Raw genomic sequence first — 15,476 nt, 5'->3', positions numbered from 1 at the left:
GAAAAAAAAAAGTAAAAAGTGAAACCCCAATCAGGACAGGCCCCCAAGACCAAGCAAAGAGGAGTTAGAGGAAGCTTCTTCTACCAGATAGATGATAGCGTATATTGTGAGGTGGCACTGAATGAAGATAAAAAAGTCACAGCTTTCAGGGGAAGAATCCTGCCCCCTGGTTGACAGCCAGCCAACTCTAGGCAATATTGAACTAGGCACAAATCCACTGAAAATAAACAGTGCCTAGCCTCATTTATGTCAATAGTGCCTTGGGTTAAGATGAAGAGCTCTCTTCTCCATTGCAACACAATGGTTTTTAAAGCCAGGCAAAAAAGCAACAAGGATCTCAAACCGGATGTGGAAGCCATTACCCTGAGAGTACTCAACCCAGCATAGAACACATAATCCTGTAATGGGCTACCAGAAGATGCTGTGGAGCTCTAGAAAACTCATTTCAACCTTCACTGCTGAAAATAAAAATATCGACTGCAGAACATCAGGTGGAATATGTCCTGGGCCTCAGGTGTGCTGTGTAAATTGCAAGATTTTAAAAATGAAATGACTGGGAATGAAGCTCAGTTACAGAAGATTTGCTCAGCATGTGGAAAGCCCTGGGTTCAATCCCCAGCACTGGGGAGAAACAAGAAACATGTAAGCTTGTTTTCTTGCTCCTTTTCATTTGAAAATATAGAAATAAATGTTCAGATAAATCCTATGGGGCTCCTTAGTAAAAAAAAAAAATTCAGATTTAATTCATTAGCCAAAGGGGAATAGTAACAATTTCAAATAATGTTATGGAGATTTCTGTTCATGATTTCATCTGTAACAATGTCATTCCCCAGACAAAAAAGTAAAACAATCCTTGTCCTTTTGGGCCATTAACAAAGGGTCTACAACAAGGTATTCCCAAGTTATTGCTCTTTTGACCCTTATTTTATAAAAAGAAGATGTAAAAACTGTGACAAGCAAAAACAGGGTCTGCATTTTGATTTGAAGATCTAAAGCTTGGCTCCAGTTCCACTTAGAAAATTCCTATACCAAAAAAACAAAAGAACCAGATTTCTCATGAATGCTGAAGCACAGAAATGTATTCTATTTGCTCACTCCTAGAAGTGATAAAGATCAGGGTGTATTTTGATGTGGACCAACTCATTTTCCCACATAATGAGAACAGATTCAATTCAATGGATGCAGATAAGCAAAACTGTTCAAGAAGGAAAAGATGACGTGTCCAGAAAGTGGTGTGGGTGTGGATATGATTTTAAGAATGGGGAAGGGACTTCTTTTGACTGCTTCTGGATAGGCACTGTCCATTTTCAGTGGGTTTGTGCCTACTTCAGTACTGCCTATAGCTAGCTGGCTGTCAACCAGGGAGCAGGATTCTTCACCTGAAATTTGGCAGCATTGGGGAAACCCAGGATTGACTGTGTCTGCAGGAACAGAGGTAAAGTGAAGGCTCTGCTGTAATGGAAATCTGAGATGGTGCCGTGAGGGATGATTAGTTGTAGGATTATTCTGCCCTGTGTTAATAAAGTTGGGAGGGGAAAGGGGACAGGGAATAAAAACAGGAATACTGAGGGGGAAGCCACTGGTTTGATCTTATGGGGAAAAAGCCCATAATGATGCAAAGTTTAGATGAGAAATACATTAAAAATATGACAACCTCCCTTTATTCACAGAAATGAATGTCTGGTAGAAAGAAGAAAAAGATGAGGAAGGCCATCTGCAGAAGACCCCAAATAGCACTGATGAAAACCAGGACCCTTAAGGAGGAAGAGGTCAAGCTGGCCCTGGGTTTCTCCAACCTGAAGGATGATCCAGTGGACATTCTGGTCTATGGCTCATACACTCAGAGGTCTGTGATCCCACCAGGCATGAATCCTACTGTCTCTCCTCTGTCTTCTCTGAGGTATTCCTGGATATAGCAATGAGAAGCCCCCTAGTGGCAAAGGCAGGCATTATATAATATGGATGTTGCAATGCCTGAACCTGCCTGGGATATACCATTGGACCACAGCCACTACTGAGCCACAGGCTATAATCAGGCTTCCCTGAATGAAAGGAAAATAAGAAAAAGTCACTTTGACTCATCAGGATCTCGGGTGGGGATCTGGCCTCATTCTGGACCACAAACACCCAGAATCAGAAATGGAGGGGGTTGATTTTCAGAAACCTATTAATTATTATATTCATAAGTAACCTGCCTTCAGATTATTTGTTCTTGACCCTGGGTGAACTCTAAGTGGAGGCTAGACAGAGGGGTGCCAGCAGAGAGGATATGTGATTAGATATCAGACAAATCTGAAAAACAGAAGTGACAGGATTTCCTGCTGCATTAGCTAGAACTGTGAAGAAAAGTAGGGGGTAAAGGTTCATCCCATATTTTTTCCCTGAAAGTCTGTGTCTGTGTGTGTGTGTGTGTGTGTGTGTGTGTGTGTGTGTGTGTGTGTGTGGTGCTAGGATTGAACCCAGGGCTTTGTGCATGCTAAGCAAGCACTCTACCAACTGAGCTATATCCCCAACCCCTTAAAAGTCTGAAAATGGTGTTGGGGAAGTCAGCACAAGAAACAGGTTTCAAAGAGAAGATCACGGGCTGGATTTTGGATGTGCCCATTCGAAGATGTCATAAGGTAAAGACATGGGTTGGTGGACCCAAGTTCCAGAGGTTTGATAAGGAAGGTAGCTAATATGGAGCTTTCATGGTGTTAGAAGATATGGGCAAGACGAGGACTTGGTTTATGGATCAGATTGAAGAGGAAGAATCTTAGTTTATTATTTCAGAAGGGCTCTGTGCTAAGGAAGACAAGTCTGAGACTCAGAAGGCAGACTATGGGGAACTCATCCCTAATACTCCCTCCAGAAAGGTACAGATCAGCAGTAACAAGATTTTTTTGGTCTGTGTATGTGAAAAGAAGCCTGAATGGAGTAGTAAGGAGATGACCTGGAATGGAGGTATAAGGTGTTGTAGACACTCTACACTGTAGGCTCAGAAGACCCCCAGGGCCACTCCCTATGAAAGAAGAGAAAGTTCAGCTGGGCTAGTGGGATATCTGGTCCAGACCTAGGCATTGCTTTCTCATATCCTCTATCCCTCAGAATATTATATAACAAGCAGGCCTGGTCGCTGAAGAGACCAGTAACTGACTTGTCTGCTCAGTATCTTCCTATAACTCATTGACTTATGAATACATAAAACTCATTGATCTAAACACTTGTTAACCTGATCTGGGGATGTAGATCAGTAGATCACATACCTAGCAGGCATGAGGCACTGGGTTACATCCCTAGCACCATCAAAAAAAGAAAAAGAATGGAGAAGGGGACAAGACATAACCAAGGGCCCCTAAACTGAACTTGGGTGGGGTAACAAAAAAGACTGAGTATTCAAATATGTTTTAAAAAGTGGCCAAGTTTCACACCCAGTCTGTTCTTTTCACTTAAGTTTCCTTTTTCCCTTTCTACCTACTGGAAGTTAAATAATTACCTAGTTATCTTGCATCTGCCCTGGAGCTTTCCTATGGGCTGATCAAACCGAAAAGGGTGAATCATTATGTACTTAAACATCCTAGCCCTTGCCAATAAGGATTCCCTCTTCTGGAAACTGCTATGAACTAGCAAAACCAGTATTCTGATTGCTCCCATCCTTGACAAAATCCCTCCTTGTCTGTCTCCACATCTATGAAATTAACTTTATGAGCAAAGGCACAGGTCTTCCATGACTTGTGGCCTGAGGAGGAACCACCAAGGTAAGGCAAGAACAAATTGCTGAGAAACAGATGCTGAGTATTCAAAGCACTTAATTCAGATGACCCACCAGACCCTATCCCTTCCAACAAATGTCAAAATTGCTATGTCTGTCAAAAAGCTTTTCAAAATCAGGCACCACTGGCAGACACTTCAGAGATAGCCAACAGAATTTTCTGTAATGATGAAAATGTTCTGTATCTGTGCTGTCCAGTGTGGTAGCCACATGATGCTAACACAACTGAGGAACTGAACTGTTTATTTAACTTTAAATCACCACATGCAGGGCTAGTGGTGTGGTTCAATGGTACAACACTTGCCTGGCATACTAGAGGCCCTGAGTTTGATCCCCAGCATGGAAAAAAAAATCTGTTAGCTAACTGACTAGACAGGAAAAGCTTCAGTTGTTTTCATCACTATTTGACAACAGCCTACCTCTGGTGTGGTTCAATGGTACAACACTTGCCTGGCATACTAGAGGCCCTGAGTTTGATCCCCAGCATGGAAAAAAAAAAATCTGTTAGCTAACTGACTAGACAGGAAAAGCTTCAGTTGTTTTCATCACTATTTGACAACAGCCTACCTGTGGTAGCTGATGATGGATGGCCTCTCAATTCTTAGTATCTTGGAAAGTTTCCTAACTTGAAAGCTTCCAGTAAATTCTTTTTATCACTCTATCCTACCAGAAATGTCTTAAAACTGCTTAATTCTACTCTGGACTACAGAACCCTGAGCAGAGACACACCCTTTTCTCTTTTGGAGGTTCTAGCTCCCCTTTTGACTTAGGTGACAGCTCTACCTGAGTTTCTGCTTTATACAGTTCCTAGATTTTAGTTTCACTCTCTATGTACCAAAACTACCCACCATTACTGTGTGTTAAATATACATGTTGTCCTATTTTAGTGTGGAGGCCCAGAAGCTTAATTCATAGTGCTGCCAAAAGCCAGCATTAACTTTGGTCTCTTCCACATCTTAAGCAGACACTGCTGGGAACAACAATGCCATTTTGATTTAAGCAAATATGAAAGAACACTGAAGAGTGGACTTACCGCTTCACTCGCCCAGTACTGTCCTGACTCAATTCTTTCATTCTTTCTTCTACTTTGTTCAAAAGCTACAATTAAAAGCAAATCAATCAATGGGTATATAGAATAAGCTATAGATAACAACTAAATGACAGAGAAAAGGATTGAGGCCAGGTTGACAGAAATATGTCATACTGGCATATACACCTGCCCCCTCTAGCTATGGCCCAATACCATACTTCCACTCCAACTAACTCATGGCACTGACTTTAACTTAGTTAACAACAAAATAACGGAAGGAGAAGATTAAAGGATATTATAGGTATAAAATCCTGGTTAAAAGATCTATTATTTCAGGCTGGGGATATAGCTCATTTGGTAGAGTGCTTACCTAGAACACACAACAAGGCCCCAGCACCACACACAAAAAAAATTCTATAATTTCTCCAGTGGAAAGTAAAATCATTACTCATACTCAGTGCTGAGGTCCAGCCCCAGCGGGGGGAGAGGTAAGGGTCCAGGGTGGTCCCGAAGGACGAGTAACATTGAAGAAAGAAGAAGAGTTGGGAGGACAGGTTGCAAGTTACGAGCAACCTCCAGAAGACATCTCTTTGCCCCTGGAGGGACCTTTATTTTTATACCTGTTTTATAGGTGTTTTTCAGGTAGTTAATGGATAGCTTCAAAGCAAGCCCGAAACTTTTTTGATTTACATAATTTATAAGAATTACAATCTTTTCTGACACACATTGATTACCAAAGATATTGAGTACATTGTTCAAATATTTTTCTGTAACCTTAGACAATTATGATTAAGCTTTAAGTTTTCACCTCAATCACTAGGTGCTAGGCAACACAACAAGACTACATGACTCCTGACCTATTATTCACTTCTAACTTTAAAGCATACCTATAATTATTTCATTAACCTTTAACTATAAAGCATACTTATGATTATTGGTAAGCTTTCTTACTTCTAAACTAAAATCCCAGTAAAACACACTTAAAGTAGAAAAGTCTACTACTCTGAAGTGCCTCTAAAATATATCTATGTTAATTTTACATGATTCTATTTTTAATTTCCAAAGTAATTTTCTTTTTTTCATATGAGCTATTCAACTGCCTTCTTAAAGAACTTTCTTGATCCTTGGTCAAAGCACACCAATTCTTATGTCTTTGTAATCTTCAACTAAAGGGCAGGCTTTACACCTCAACCCATTTGTCATTTATATTAACTATGAAATGATGCCATTTTCATCATAAATTTCTGCGTAAAGCAAAGGAGGGTCTATTGGTTGGGGAATGTATTTTTATTAGCCTCTTGTCCTCAAGGGGATACCATAAACTACACACGGTGGTCCTTATACTATTGGCACAGCAATTGTTTTTCTGTAGCTATGCTGTTGTACAGGTTGTGACTTTAGGATGGGGTGGGGGTGGGGGTGGGGGCTAGTGTAAATTGTTAACCATGGGATAAATATTTCTTGTTGCTTAGGCTTGAGGAATAACACCATCCTGTGAGACATTGAAACACTCCATGGCATGTCTCCATTGTATCCTTGGTCTCATTCTGGGAATTTTCCTGCAATCTCAGGCAATACATACTCTTATTATTGATTTACGTATGCCCTGTTATCCATATCATGAGTATCATAAACAAAACACTTAACATTCCTAATGGTTCAAGTTTCCAGATGGTGCAGCCTTGCCACAGCATCCCCCACACTGTGACCCTGTCAGACAGGCAGTGCAGGAATTCCTTCACCAACTCAGGAAGTGAACCAACTAAGAAACAACTATTTTCTCTACCAAAACCACTTATCTGTGGGGAGGGGAATTTAATTAAATTAAGCTAAGTGGATTTTATGATCCTTAAATAAATTTTAGAAAAAAATCTTAAGATAAATAAAAGTAAAAAACCAACACTGTCAATTTCTTCTTTGCCCTGTGCATCACTGTCGTAACTCTGAAGGTCCAACAACACCAATCCATGTGGATAAATTCTCAAATTGGCAAAGCTACAAAAGAAAGTTAGAAATGTTAGGAATCATATCATGGCAAACCAAAGGAAAAAAGAGGCCACCCCAACTAGAAAAAAAGACCACTTCTCTTTTTTTTTTCTCCCTGAATTATACAGTTAACTCTGTGGCTGTCTTTTTCAGGGCCTCTCCTTGAAGAGCAAGCTATCAATCACTTATAGAAAATTTAGAGGGTGTCACCAAATACTAAGGCTTTCCAAACTGGTTCTTGGGTCCAAAAAGTGATTCAGTAGTTCCCCAGGTGATTCCATAGAGTACAGCTGTACAGTAAGGAAGGAAAGGGAAGGGCAAATGGGGTTCTCCCAGTAAACCCTTAGAGTTCCTTGTCCTGACTACAGGCTTAGAATGATTTATATTTTTAAAGAAATAAAATAAAAATATTTATAAATAAAAATAAATAAAAAAAATTATATTTTTTGTTTAAGCTGGGTGTGGTGGCACACACCTATGATTGCCCCTGACTTGGGAGGCTAAGAAAAAAGGATTCCAAGTTCAAGGGCAGACTCAGCAACTATGTGAGGCACTGTCTCAAGAGAAAATGTAAAAAAGGCTGGGAATGCAGCTCACTGGTAGAGCACTCCTGGGTTCAATCCCCAGTACAAAAGATTAAAGAAAAAATGGTTGTTTAAGAAAGACTATCTGAAAATATATGAAAGCAACCTTATGCAAATCAGGGGTAATAAAGTTCTCTTACACCTGATTTAGTGGAGCTGATCAGTCCTTTATTAATTAAATAAATTTGAGTATAACACATGCAATAAGATGTGTCTGATGAAACTTTTGATTATATGCATATATTTGTATGAAATATACACACATGTGCATTTCCAGGTTATGAAATAAATTGCTTCTTACTATAAGTTGTGGTTTAAGAAACGTTTGAAAAATGCTAAATTAAAAGAAATTCTGTTCAGAGAATACAGGCAATGGGCTTGGATTAAAAAATAAATAAAACTAATTCATTTTCACCTTCAGCCCTTAAAATGGCCCCAAAATCAAGTTCAGGCCCAGACACCACAAGCTCATCTATACCTACATGAGTATAGATGAGCTGATCATCTTTCCTTTCCAGCAGCTGCAACAGCACTAAGGAGCAGAGGAGTGCGGGTTGAATCGAAGATAGAGAAATATGTCCCTTAACCACATAGGTGGTTCCAGCATGAATACAGAGAATGCTGGAAGGTAGGATCCAGTACCAAAGCCAAAGTTGGGTACTCCTAAAAATGAAAATAGCTCTTGTCATTTAAAAACTTCCTTCTGGGAAGGACTCTAAGTCCTCTGCACAACTGGAATTTGTGCCTATAGTCGAAGATTTTAAAACCATGGCAGGAGGACTTGGCTACAAAGGTCTATAGGAGATGGTAGGAGAGAAGTTTTCACCTGGGAGTGGAGGAAGTGCCCACCAAAGTAGCAGAGACTTGCTATGGTCTCCAAAGGATGAGCACAGTAAAAACAGTGTGAGGTAGCAGCAATTGGGAGGAGCTGAGTGCAAGTCTGCAGGAGCTGGAGGATAGTTGCAGAGCCCCTCTTCTTCTGGGAGCCTCTCCATTAACTGGACCAAAGCATGGAGGAGAAGGATGAGGGATAGAGAAAGGATTGGTGGTGGTGTTGACTTTGGACCACGCTTAAGGAAGGAATATTCATTTCAGAAACATTTGAGGCATCTGCTAAACACACATAGGGAGGCTGGCCACATAGTTAGAATGCAAGTCTAGGTTTGGCATGCTAGTCTTTGAGAGGCATCAGGATAAATAAAGAACACCAGTTAATGCCCCAGAGGTAGACCAGACAGACAGAGAATAACTAAAGAGCAGAAGGGCTCAAAAAATAGTTTTTTTCTCATCTCAACGACCTTTTTCTTCTGGACCTCTGGAGGTGGTTACTTTCCTTCAATAGAGAAACAAAGAAGGGAGAGAAAGTGGAGCATTAAGGAAATCATGTAGAATTTTAGTACTTTGTACTATTGGGAAAATAGGTTATTACTAATCTATACAGTATATAAAATCTAAAAATCTATACCACCACCAAAGATATGAACTCTTGGATCATCTCAGCTTCCTTTCAAGCAACTTATAGACAAAGTTTTGCAGAGGGGACCCAAGAATATGTTTTAACCAACTCCAGATCACTGCCTGCCACTTCACTCTACTTATGCTGCTAGGGGTTATTGGTCCTAACACAGAATAGAATCACTGGAAATGGGCTGGGTTTATGGCTCAATGGTAGAGCATTTGCCTAGTACATGTGAGGCACTGGGTTGATCCTTAGCGCTGCATGAAAATAAATAAAAGTACTGTGTCCATCTACAACTAAAAATATTTTTTAAAAAGAAGAATCACTGGGGATTTAAAGAAACAAATATGTCCAGGCCCAGTGACCTCAATCTCTGCAGGAAATGCTTGGGCAGGGGTATTTTGTGAAGACTCTCCCAGGAGATTCTGATGTACAGGCTTGGTTGAGAAGCAATGAATTCTAGTCCCTCTACAAGATGTCAAGGTATACCACCCCCAGCCCCCACTTTGTTCCTATCTTTATTCTTCCTTAAAAGTTCCAATCTGAAATAAGAGCCCTTGAGGCTGCTCACCTGCCATTTTTGTTTGTGTAGGTTGCTAAATAGCCATGATCCTGCCAGGTGTGCACCGATTCTGCCATCCCCTGCTCCTGGAAAATGGACTGGAGGCCTTTTAAAATGGTCTCACCATCAGCTGTAAGACAAAGGAAAGAAAATGGTAAGAAAGAAACATTCAGAAGAAAAGCTAATGATACATGGTTTGATGACTGAACCTGACAAGAAATCTGAACAGTCAGGCATGGTAGCACACACCTGTAATTTCAGCTACTCAGGATACAAGGCAGAAGGACTGCAAGTTGGAGGCCAGCCTCAGTAATTTAGTGAGCCCTAAACAACTTGAAGACCAGGTCTCAAAAGGAAAAATTTAAAATGGGCTGGGAATGTAGCTCAGTGGTTAAGCACCTCTGGGTTCAATCCTTAGTACCAAAAAAATAAAACAAAATAATAAAAAGGGTATGGGGCTGGGGTTGTAGCTCAGTGGTAGAGTGCTTGCCTAGCAGATGTGAGGCACTGGGTTATATTCTCAGCACCACATAAAAATAAATAAATTAAATAAAGGTTAAAAAAAGGGTTGATGATATAGTTCAGTGTGTAAGGCCCTAGATTCAAATCTCAGTACCACAAAAAAGAAAGAGATAGTGAAAAGAAAGAAATGAGAATTGTCAGTATCTCTTAACCCCTGTGTTAAGAGCTAGAAATGTTCTCCACCCTGTGAGGAAAGGCTACACAGAAAGCCTGGTTACCTAAGATCACAAAAGATGACCACCAAGAACTTTGTCAAGGATACAGAAAGATATTCAACCTAACTAGAGATAGCATAACAAAATATTCAGCATAACCAGAAATCAAATATAGAGAGGAGATCCCATTTCAGGTTAAATGAATTAATAAGGAAACATAGCCAGAAAGAGGATGCCCATCTGCTGTTGATGGGTATTATCAATAACTTGAAATTTTCCAATTTTATTTCCCAGGTGTTGCTTATATAACTGAAAAACAGAAATGAAACTGTTATGCTCACTAATATAGTTCTGAACAGTAAACACTGAACAATTCCATATGGGATAGACTGCTGGGTTGTAGGTATTCTCTCCCTCCAACCCTGCCCCATTTCACACCCTGTCCCCCAAAGTAGAGCTCTGTGCCAAAAGAGACAGAAGAGAAGACACAGGGGAAAAGGAAGGCAGGCGATATGAAGAGGAAGCAGAAATTGCAGTGATAAAGGCCACAGTCCAGGAAAGCCAAGAGCCATAAGAAGTAAGAAGATGCTAAAAAGGATTCTCCCCTAGGACCTTCAGGAAAAGCATGGCCCTGCCCCACACCTTGATCTCCAATTTCTGGCCCCCAGAACTGAAAGAAAAAATTTCTGTTGTTTTAAGCCATTGAATTTACAGTACTTTGTTATAGCAGCTCTAAAAATTGTTTGTCTTTTTCTTTAAGACAGGGTCTCACTATATTGCCTGGACTGGCCTCAAATTCACATTCCTCCCATCTCAGCCTCCCAAGTAGTGGGTTTACAGGAGTGCACCACCACACCCAGCTCAAAAATCTGTATTTTCAACTTTGTTCAACAAACAATAGCAAAAATAGTAGTGAAACCATAATTATTAAATCTTCTGAATTGCCAAAGATAGCGATTAGGATAGCAAAACTAAAAATCACAAACATTTAAAACAAAACTAGATGACAGAATATGCCTCCCAAGCTCCCCAAAACAGGAGTGGGTAACCGGCTCACAACCCTGAGACCTGTGCAGCACCAGCAATTGTTTGACAGGAAGGAGAGAGAATGCAGAGGAACTTTACACACCCTGAGATCTAGGGGTTTCCTCCTCTCAGAATACAGTACCAAAGCCAGAACATAGCTAAAACCATAGAGAGGAGCAGCCTGGGGTAGGGCCAGATAGTGTCAGGATGGTGGGTGATGAATGTCTTTATGAGAGACAGAAAAGGAGAAGACACAGGAAGAAAGAGGAGCAAATGGTATAATAGTCAAAACAAATGAACTGAGGCCACTTTCAGGAAAAAGACCCCACATCAGGGATAGACTATCAGCACAGAATTCATATCTCCTACCCATCACAACTTAAGCATCTACACATGAGTGGTGGTCCAATGAATCATTGAATTCTCATTCATTTCTAGCAAAACTGTGCCTTTGGGAAACTCATTTGGCAGAAAATAATCTAGCTCACTTAACTCTTCTGAAATTGGTTTCAGGAAATTAAAAGGGAAGGTCTGAATTATATCTCCAGAATGCAGCATTTAAGACTGAATTTCACTTTCCTAAAAAAATAAAATAAAATAAATTTTAAAAAAAACCTCTTTCAAACTTGATAAAATGAAATAAACATGTTCATTTTGGTTTGTGTTGTCACTGAAGCCTGGTAAGCCAACCTACCATACAGGTGTCTGAGCTGAGTATAGGGCAGCAAGAAAAAGTACACCTAGCCCAGTAGAATTACCCTAAATGTGAAAGCTACTGTGTAATTATGTGATCACTCCCCAGCTAAACCAGATGTTTTCTGTTTTGGAAGTGTATAAAACAAATCATCCCTCCTGGTAAATGGCCTCAAGACCGGGTTGTGTTGGCACATTACGAATTACCAAACAGAACACAAATCCCCCTACTGGTGAAAGGGAAAATCCAGGCAAGACCACCCCGCATGGGACTTAGCAGGCTGTGAAGTTGACAAGGAGCCTGTCCTAGGGGTAGACTTGGGGAGAGGATTCCATCCCTTAGGCCAGAGAAAGGGGATGCCTTTGATCCATGCAAAGGCCTTGAATGCTGGCCAAGCCCAGCATGGCAGCCATCCCCTTTTTCTCACTGGCACAATTACTAGAAAGGGACCATTGAGCGAGCTAAAGGAAGTCTTCCAGCCAGGTTTCAAACTGAAGACAAAGTGGTACAAAAGAAAGCTAATTAAAGAGTTACTTGTTTCTACACTTATACTCCTCATTCTCAGTTCAGTAAAAACTGGCCAAATCTCAATGTATTTCTGACAAAAAGTTCTTCATTCACCACATACCCAGTGCATTTTTGAAGCTGCCTGGTCCCTATTGGTGTCTTAGTGTTGCGTCCTCCAGGAAGGTGTCTGAAGGGCACTATGGGGAACTTGCCATTTTGTTCAATGTCTACCTCATTTCAGATTCAACTTCCTTCCAACTTGGGTCATGCCCTGTCAACCAGATGTTCCCAGACCTTGGGGAAGACTCTAAAAAGAGGCGTTATGGCTGAACCAACTCTCCAGTATGTCTTTTCCAGAATCAGGGCTTTAAAGTGAAAACTGAAAGCCAAAGGTATGAGTTCCACTAGGCTCGGAGTGGGTTTGCTTAATCATTTTAATCCTAGGCACTCAATGTTTTGTGCATAAATGAAAAGTTATTTCATTTTGATGAATTCATCATCTACATCCATATCACTCTATCTTTGCAGAATTTCTAGAATATCTAGATTAGTAATTTTCAATCGTACCTGTGCATTACAACCACCTGGGGGATTAAAATTCCAATATCACATACTAGAACAATTGAATAAAACCCAGTCACACCAGTATTTTTTTTAAATATTTATTCTTAAGTTTTAGGTGGACATAATATCTTATGCTACATTTATGTGGTGCTGAGGATCGAACCCAGTACCTTGTACATGATAGGCAAGCACTCTACCACTGAGCCACAACCCCAGCCCAACACCAGTATTTTTCAAAGCTCCCTGGAAAATCCCAATATGAAGCCATGACTGAGAATAGCTAATCTAAACCATCCTATACAAAAAAAGAAAAAAAAAAAGCTAGGAGTGTACCTCCATGGTACAGTGAGTGCATGGTTAGCAAGTATGAAGCCTTGGGTTCAATACCTAGCACTCGAAGAAGAAAAAAAAGAAAGAAACCCCCTACCATCTCCATACTAAATATACTCAAGTCACCAAAAAGTTATAGAAAATGTTCAACAAAAGCTCTGAAAAAGTCTGAACTCTTTATTAATCAAAGTCAAAGGTAACCCATGAAGTACCCCAGAAAGTGCTTCGCAATTATTGAAAACTTCAACTTTTGTTCAGGTTTGGTATGGAACATGGAACATGATCACACCAATCAGACTTGTTCTATCTGTGTTCCTCAATACTGGGGGTGAAACTGACAACATGATATAAAGGACTGACCTAAGACTTGGACAACTTCACCCATACCCACTAGATGTCAGTGATGCCCCCTTGTCAAAGGAAATTAAAAAAACAATACTCAAGTTGGTCTAAGGACAGAAGGGGGGCCAATTCAATCCCTTGAAAACTAGTAGGTACTCTATACATGATGAAAATGAGCCTACGATCAGAGTATACCCAAATTTGGGAATACAGGACAGAAAAGTCATAAATGTCTATGAATCAAAAGAAAATGTAAAAGCAGCTCCAAATGCTAAAAGAGATAAATATACCACTTTCAAGTAGACATGGTAATCTGAACTAGGCTAATAAAATGGTTGACAGAAGTTCTTAGAAATCTTGCTTCTATGGCCAGGCAAGAATGATGTATTATAACTAGTGCATCACTCCGAGATTTTCAAAGTACTCTGAAACACAGTTGACCTCTCCCAGGGCAAAATGTATCCTTTGTCCACTGAACAAAGCAATGTTCCCATTTCCAGACCACTGCCTGCTTTGTTTGTTCAACAATAACTTAGAATAAATCAACTGGTCCAAATTAATACACCCCTAACAAAAGAAGAGAAGGGATGACAGAAAGAGGGAGGGAGGGAAAAAAGTATGAAGGCCTAAGTTTCATCTCCCTGCCTCATTTTATCCTGGGGATCTATTTATAGTTCCCTCCTGGAGTACCTCAGTCCTCTGACTCTTTAGTATCAGCCCTAGATGGCTGAAGTCCAAATCTGTATATTACACAGCTGCCTGCTCAAGGCTCTGTTCCAATCACAAGTCTGAAATCACAATCAGGCTCATGACTTCTCTGCTCCCTTCAATGGTTACAGGATGAGCCTTCATAACCTGAAAATCCAAAATTCAAAATGCTTTAAAAATATGAAACTTCCTGAGCACCAACAACATGATACCATAAGCTGAAAATTCCACACCTGACCCACCCCAAGAGATGGGTCAGTCAAAATGCAGCTACACTAAAAATTACCTTCAGGCTATGTGAGTAAGATATATGGGAAACAAATAAATTTTACATTGAAATTCGGGTCCCATCCCCAAGTCTGTCTCTGTATATATATTTTCATATATATGAGAAAATACTACAAAATCTGAATCACTTCTCTCAAAAACATTCAGATAACGGATACTCCACCTGTACCACCAGCCACTTAAGATATACAAAAATGGCTGGGCATGGAAGTGCAAGCCTGTAATACCAATGGCTCACGAGACTGAAGCAGGAGGATCATGAGTTCAAAGCCAACCTCAGGAATTTAGCAAGGCACTAAGCAACTCAGTGAGACCCTGTCTCTAATATAAAAAAGTGCTGGGGATATGGCTCAGTGGTTAAGTGTCCCTGAGTTCAATCCCCAGTACAAAAAAAAAAAACCTAAAGTGCTTCCAAATCTCCCACCAAAACCTCCCTGCTCCCCCCAAACTCAAAGACCTAACTTCCATATAATGGAGACAACTCTTTGTAGGATTCCTGCACAGAACCCAGAAATAATGTTAGTTCCAACAATCCTCTCCTAGTCTTGCACCGCTATTTAACTGCTGATCCATATGGTGAGCAACCCTGCATGTATAAGTAGATTAGCTATAGTAACTCAACCTTACTAGCCCAGGAAGTTCAGGGAGGCATGTTGACTAGAAATTCAAGAGGCCATGCACCACCCTTGATAAAAAGCAGCAGAAGAAGCTTCAGTTGTAGTCCTGGTCTGCCTTTACTATTAGAGGCTACACTAAGGAAATAAGAGATGTTCACACTTACACAAAAAAACTTAATTCTCCATTTGTGTCCTTGGAGTGTAGCTTTAACCTTTTTCAATCTCAAAATTTTCAAGTAGGAAAATTCCAGTCATGGGCATGCTAGGCAATATGTGAACTTTTTGAGGGCTATCCAATGTCAAGTTTCATGTGCGGACACCACCCTTAATCCAGAGCTTATCAGACTCCAT

The 15,476-nt window shown here is 40.4% G+C and overlaps 1 protein-coding gene across 2 annotated transcripts in view; it reads right to left on the bottom strand.

The window, feature by feature from the left end:
• Positions 1-15,476, bottom strand: part of SMS (spermine synthase) — a 56,488-nt gene that overhangs the window by 20,242 nt on the left and 20,770 nt on the right. For both annotated transcript variants that reach the window (XM_081277985.1, XM_081277984.1), the window contains 3 exons: positions 9,382-9,502; positions 6,683-6,776; positions 4,785-4,849 (listed from right to left, as the gene is read on the bottom strand). In XM_081277985.1, coding sequence (XP_081134111.1) covers positions 4,785-4,849; positions 6,683-6,776; positions 9,382-9,449 — 227 coding nt within the window. In that variant the 5' untranslated portion in view covers positions 9,450-9,502. The remainder of the gene's footprint in view (positions 1-4,784; positions 4,850-6,682; positions 6,777-9,381; positions 9,503-15,476) is intronic.

This window comes from Spermophilus citellus (assembly GCF_964194105.1).
Source record: "Spermophilus citellus genome assembly, chromosome: X".
Taxonomy (NCBI): Eukaryota; Metazoa; Chordata; class Mammalia; order Rodentia; family Sciuridae; genus Spermophilus; species Spermophilus citellus.
Note: the sequence above shows the minus strand (reverse complement) of the source record. Positions and strands in the feature narration are given on the sequence as shown.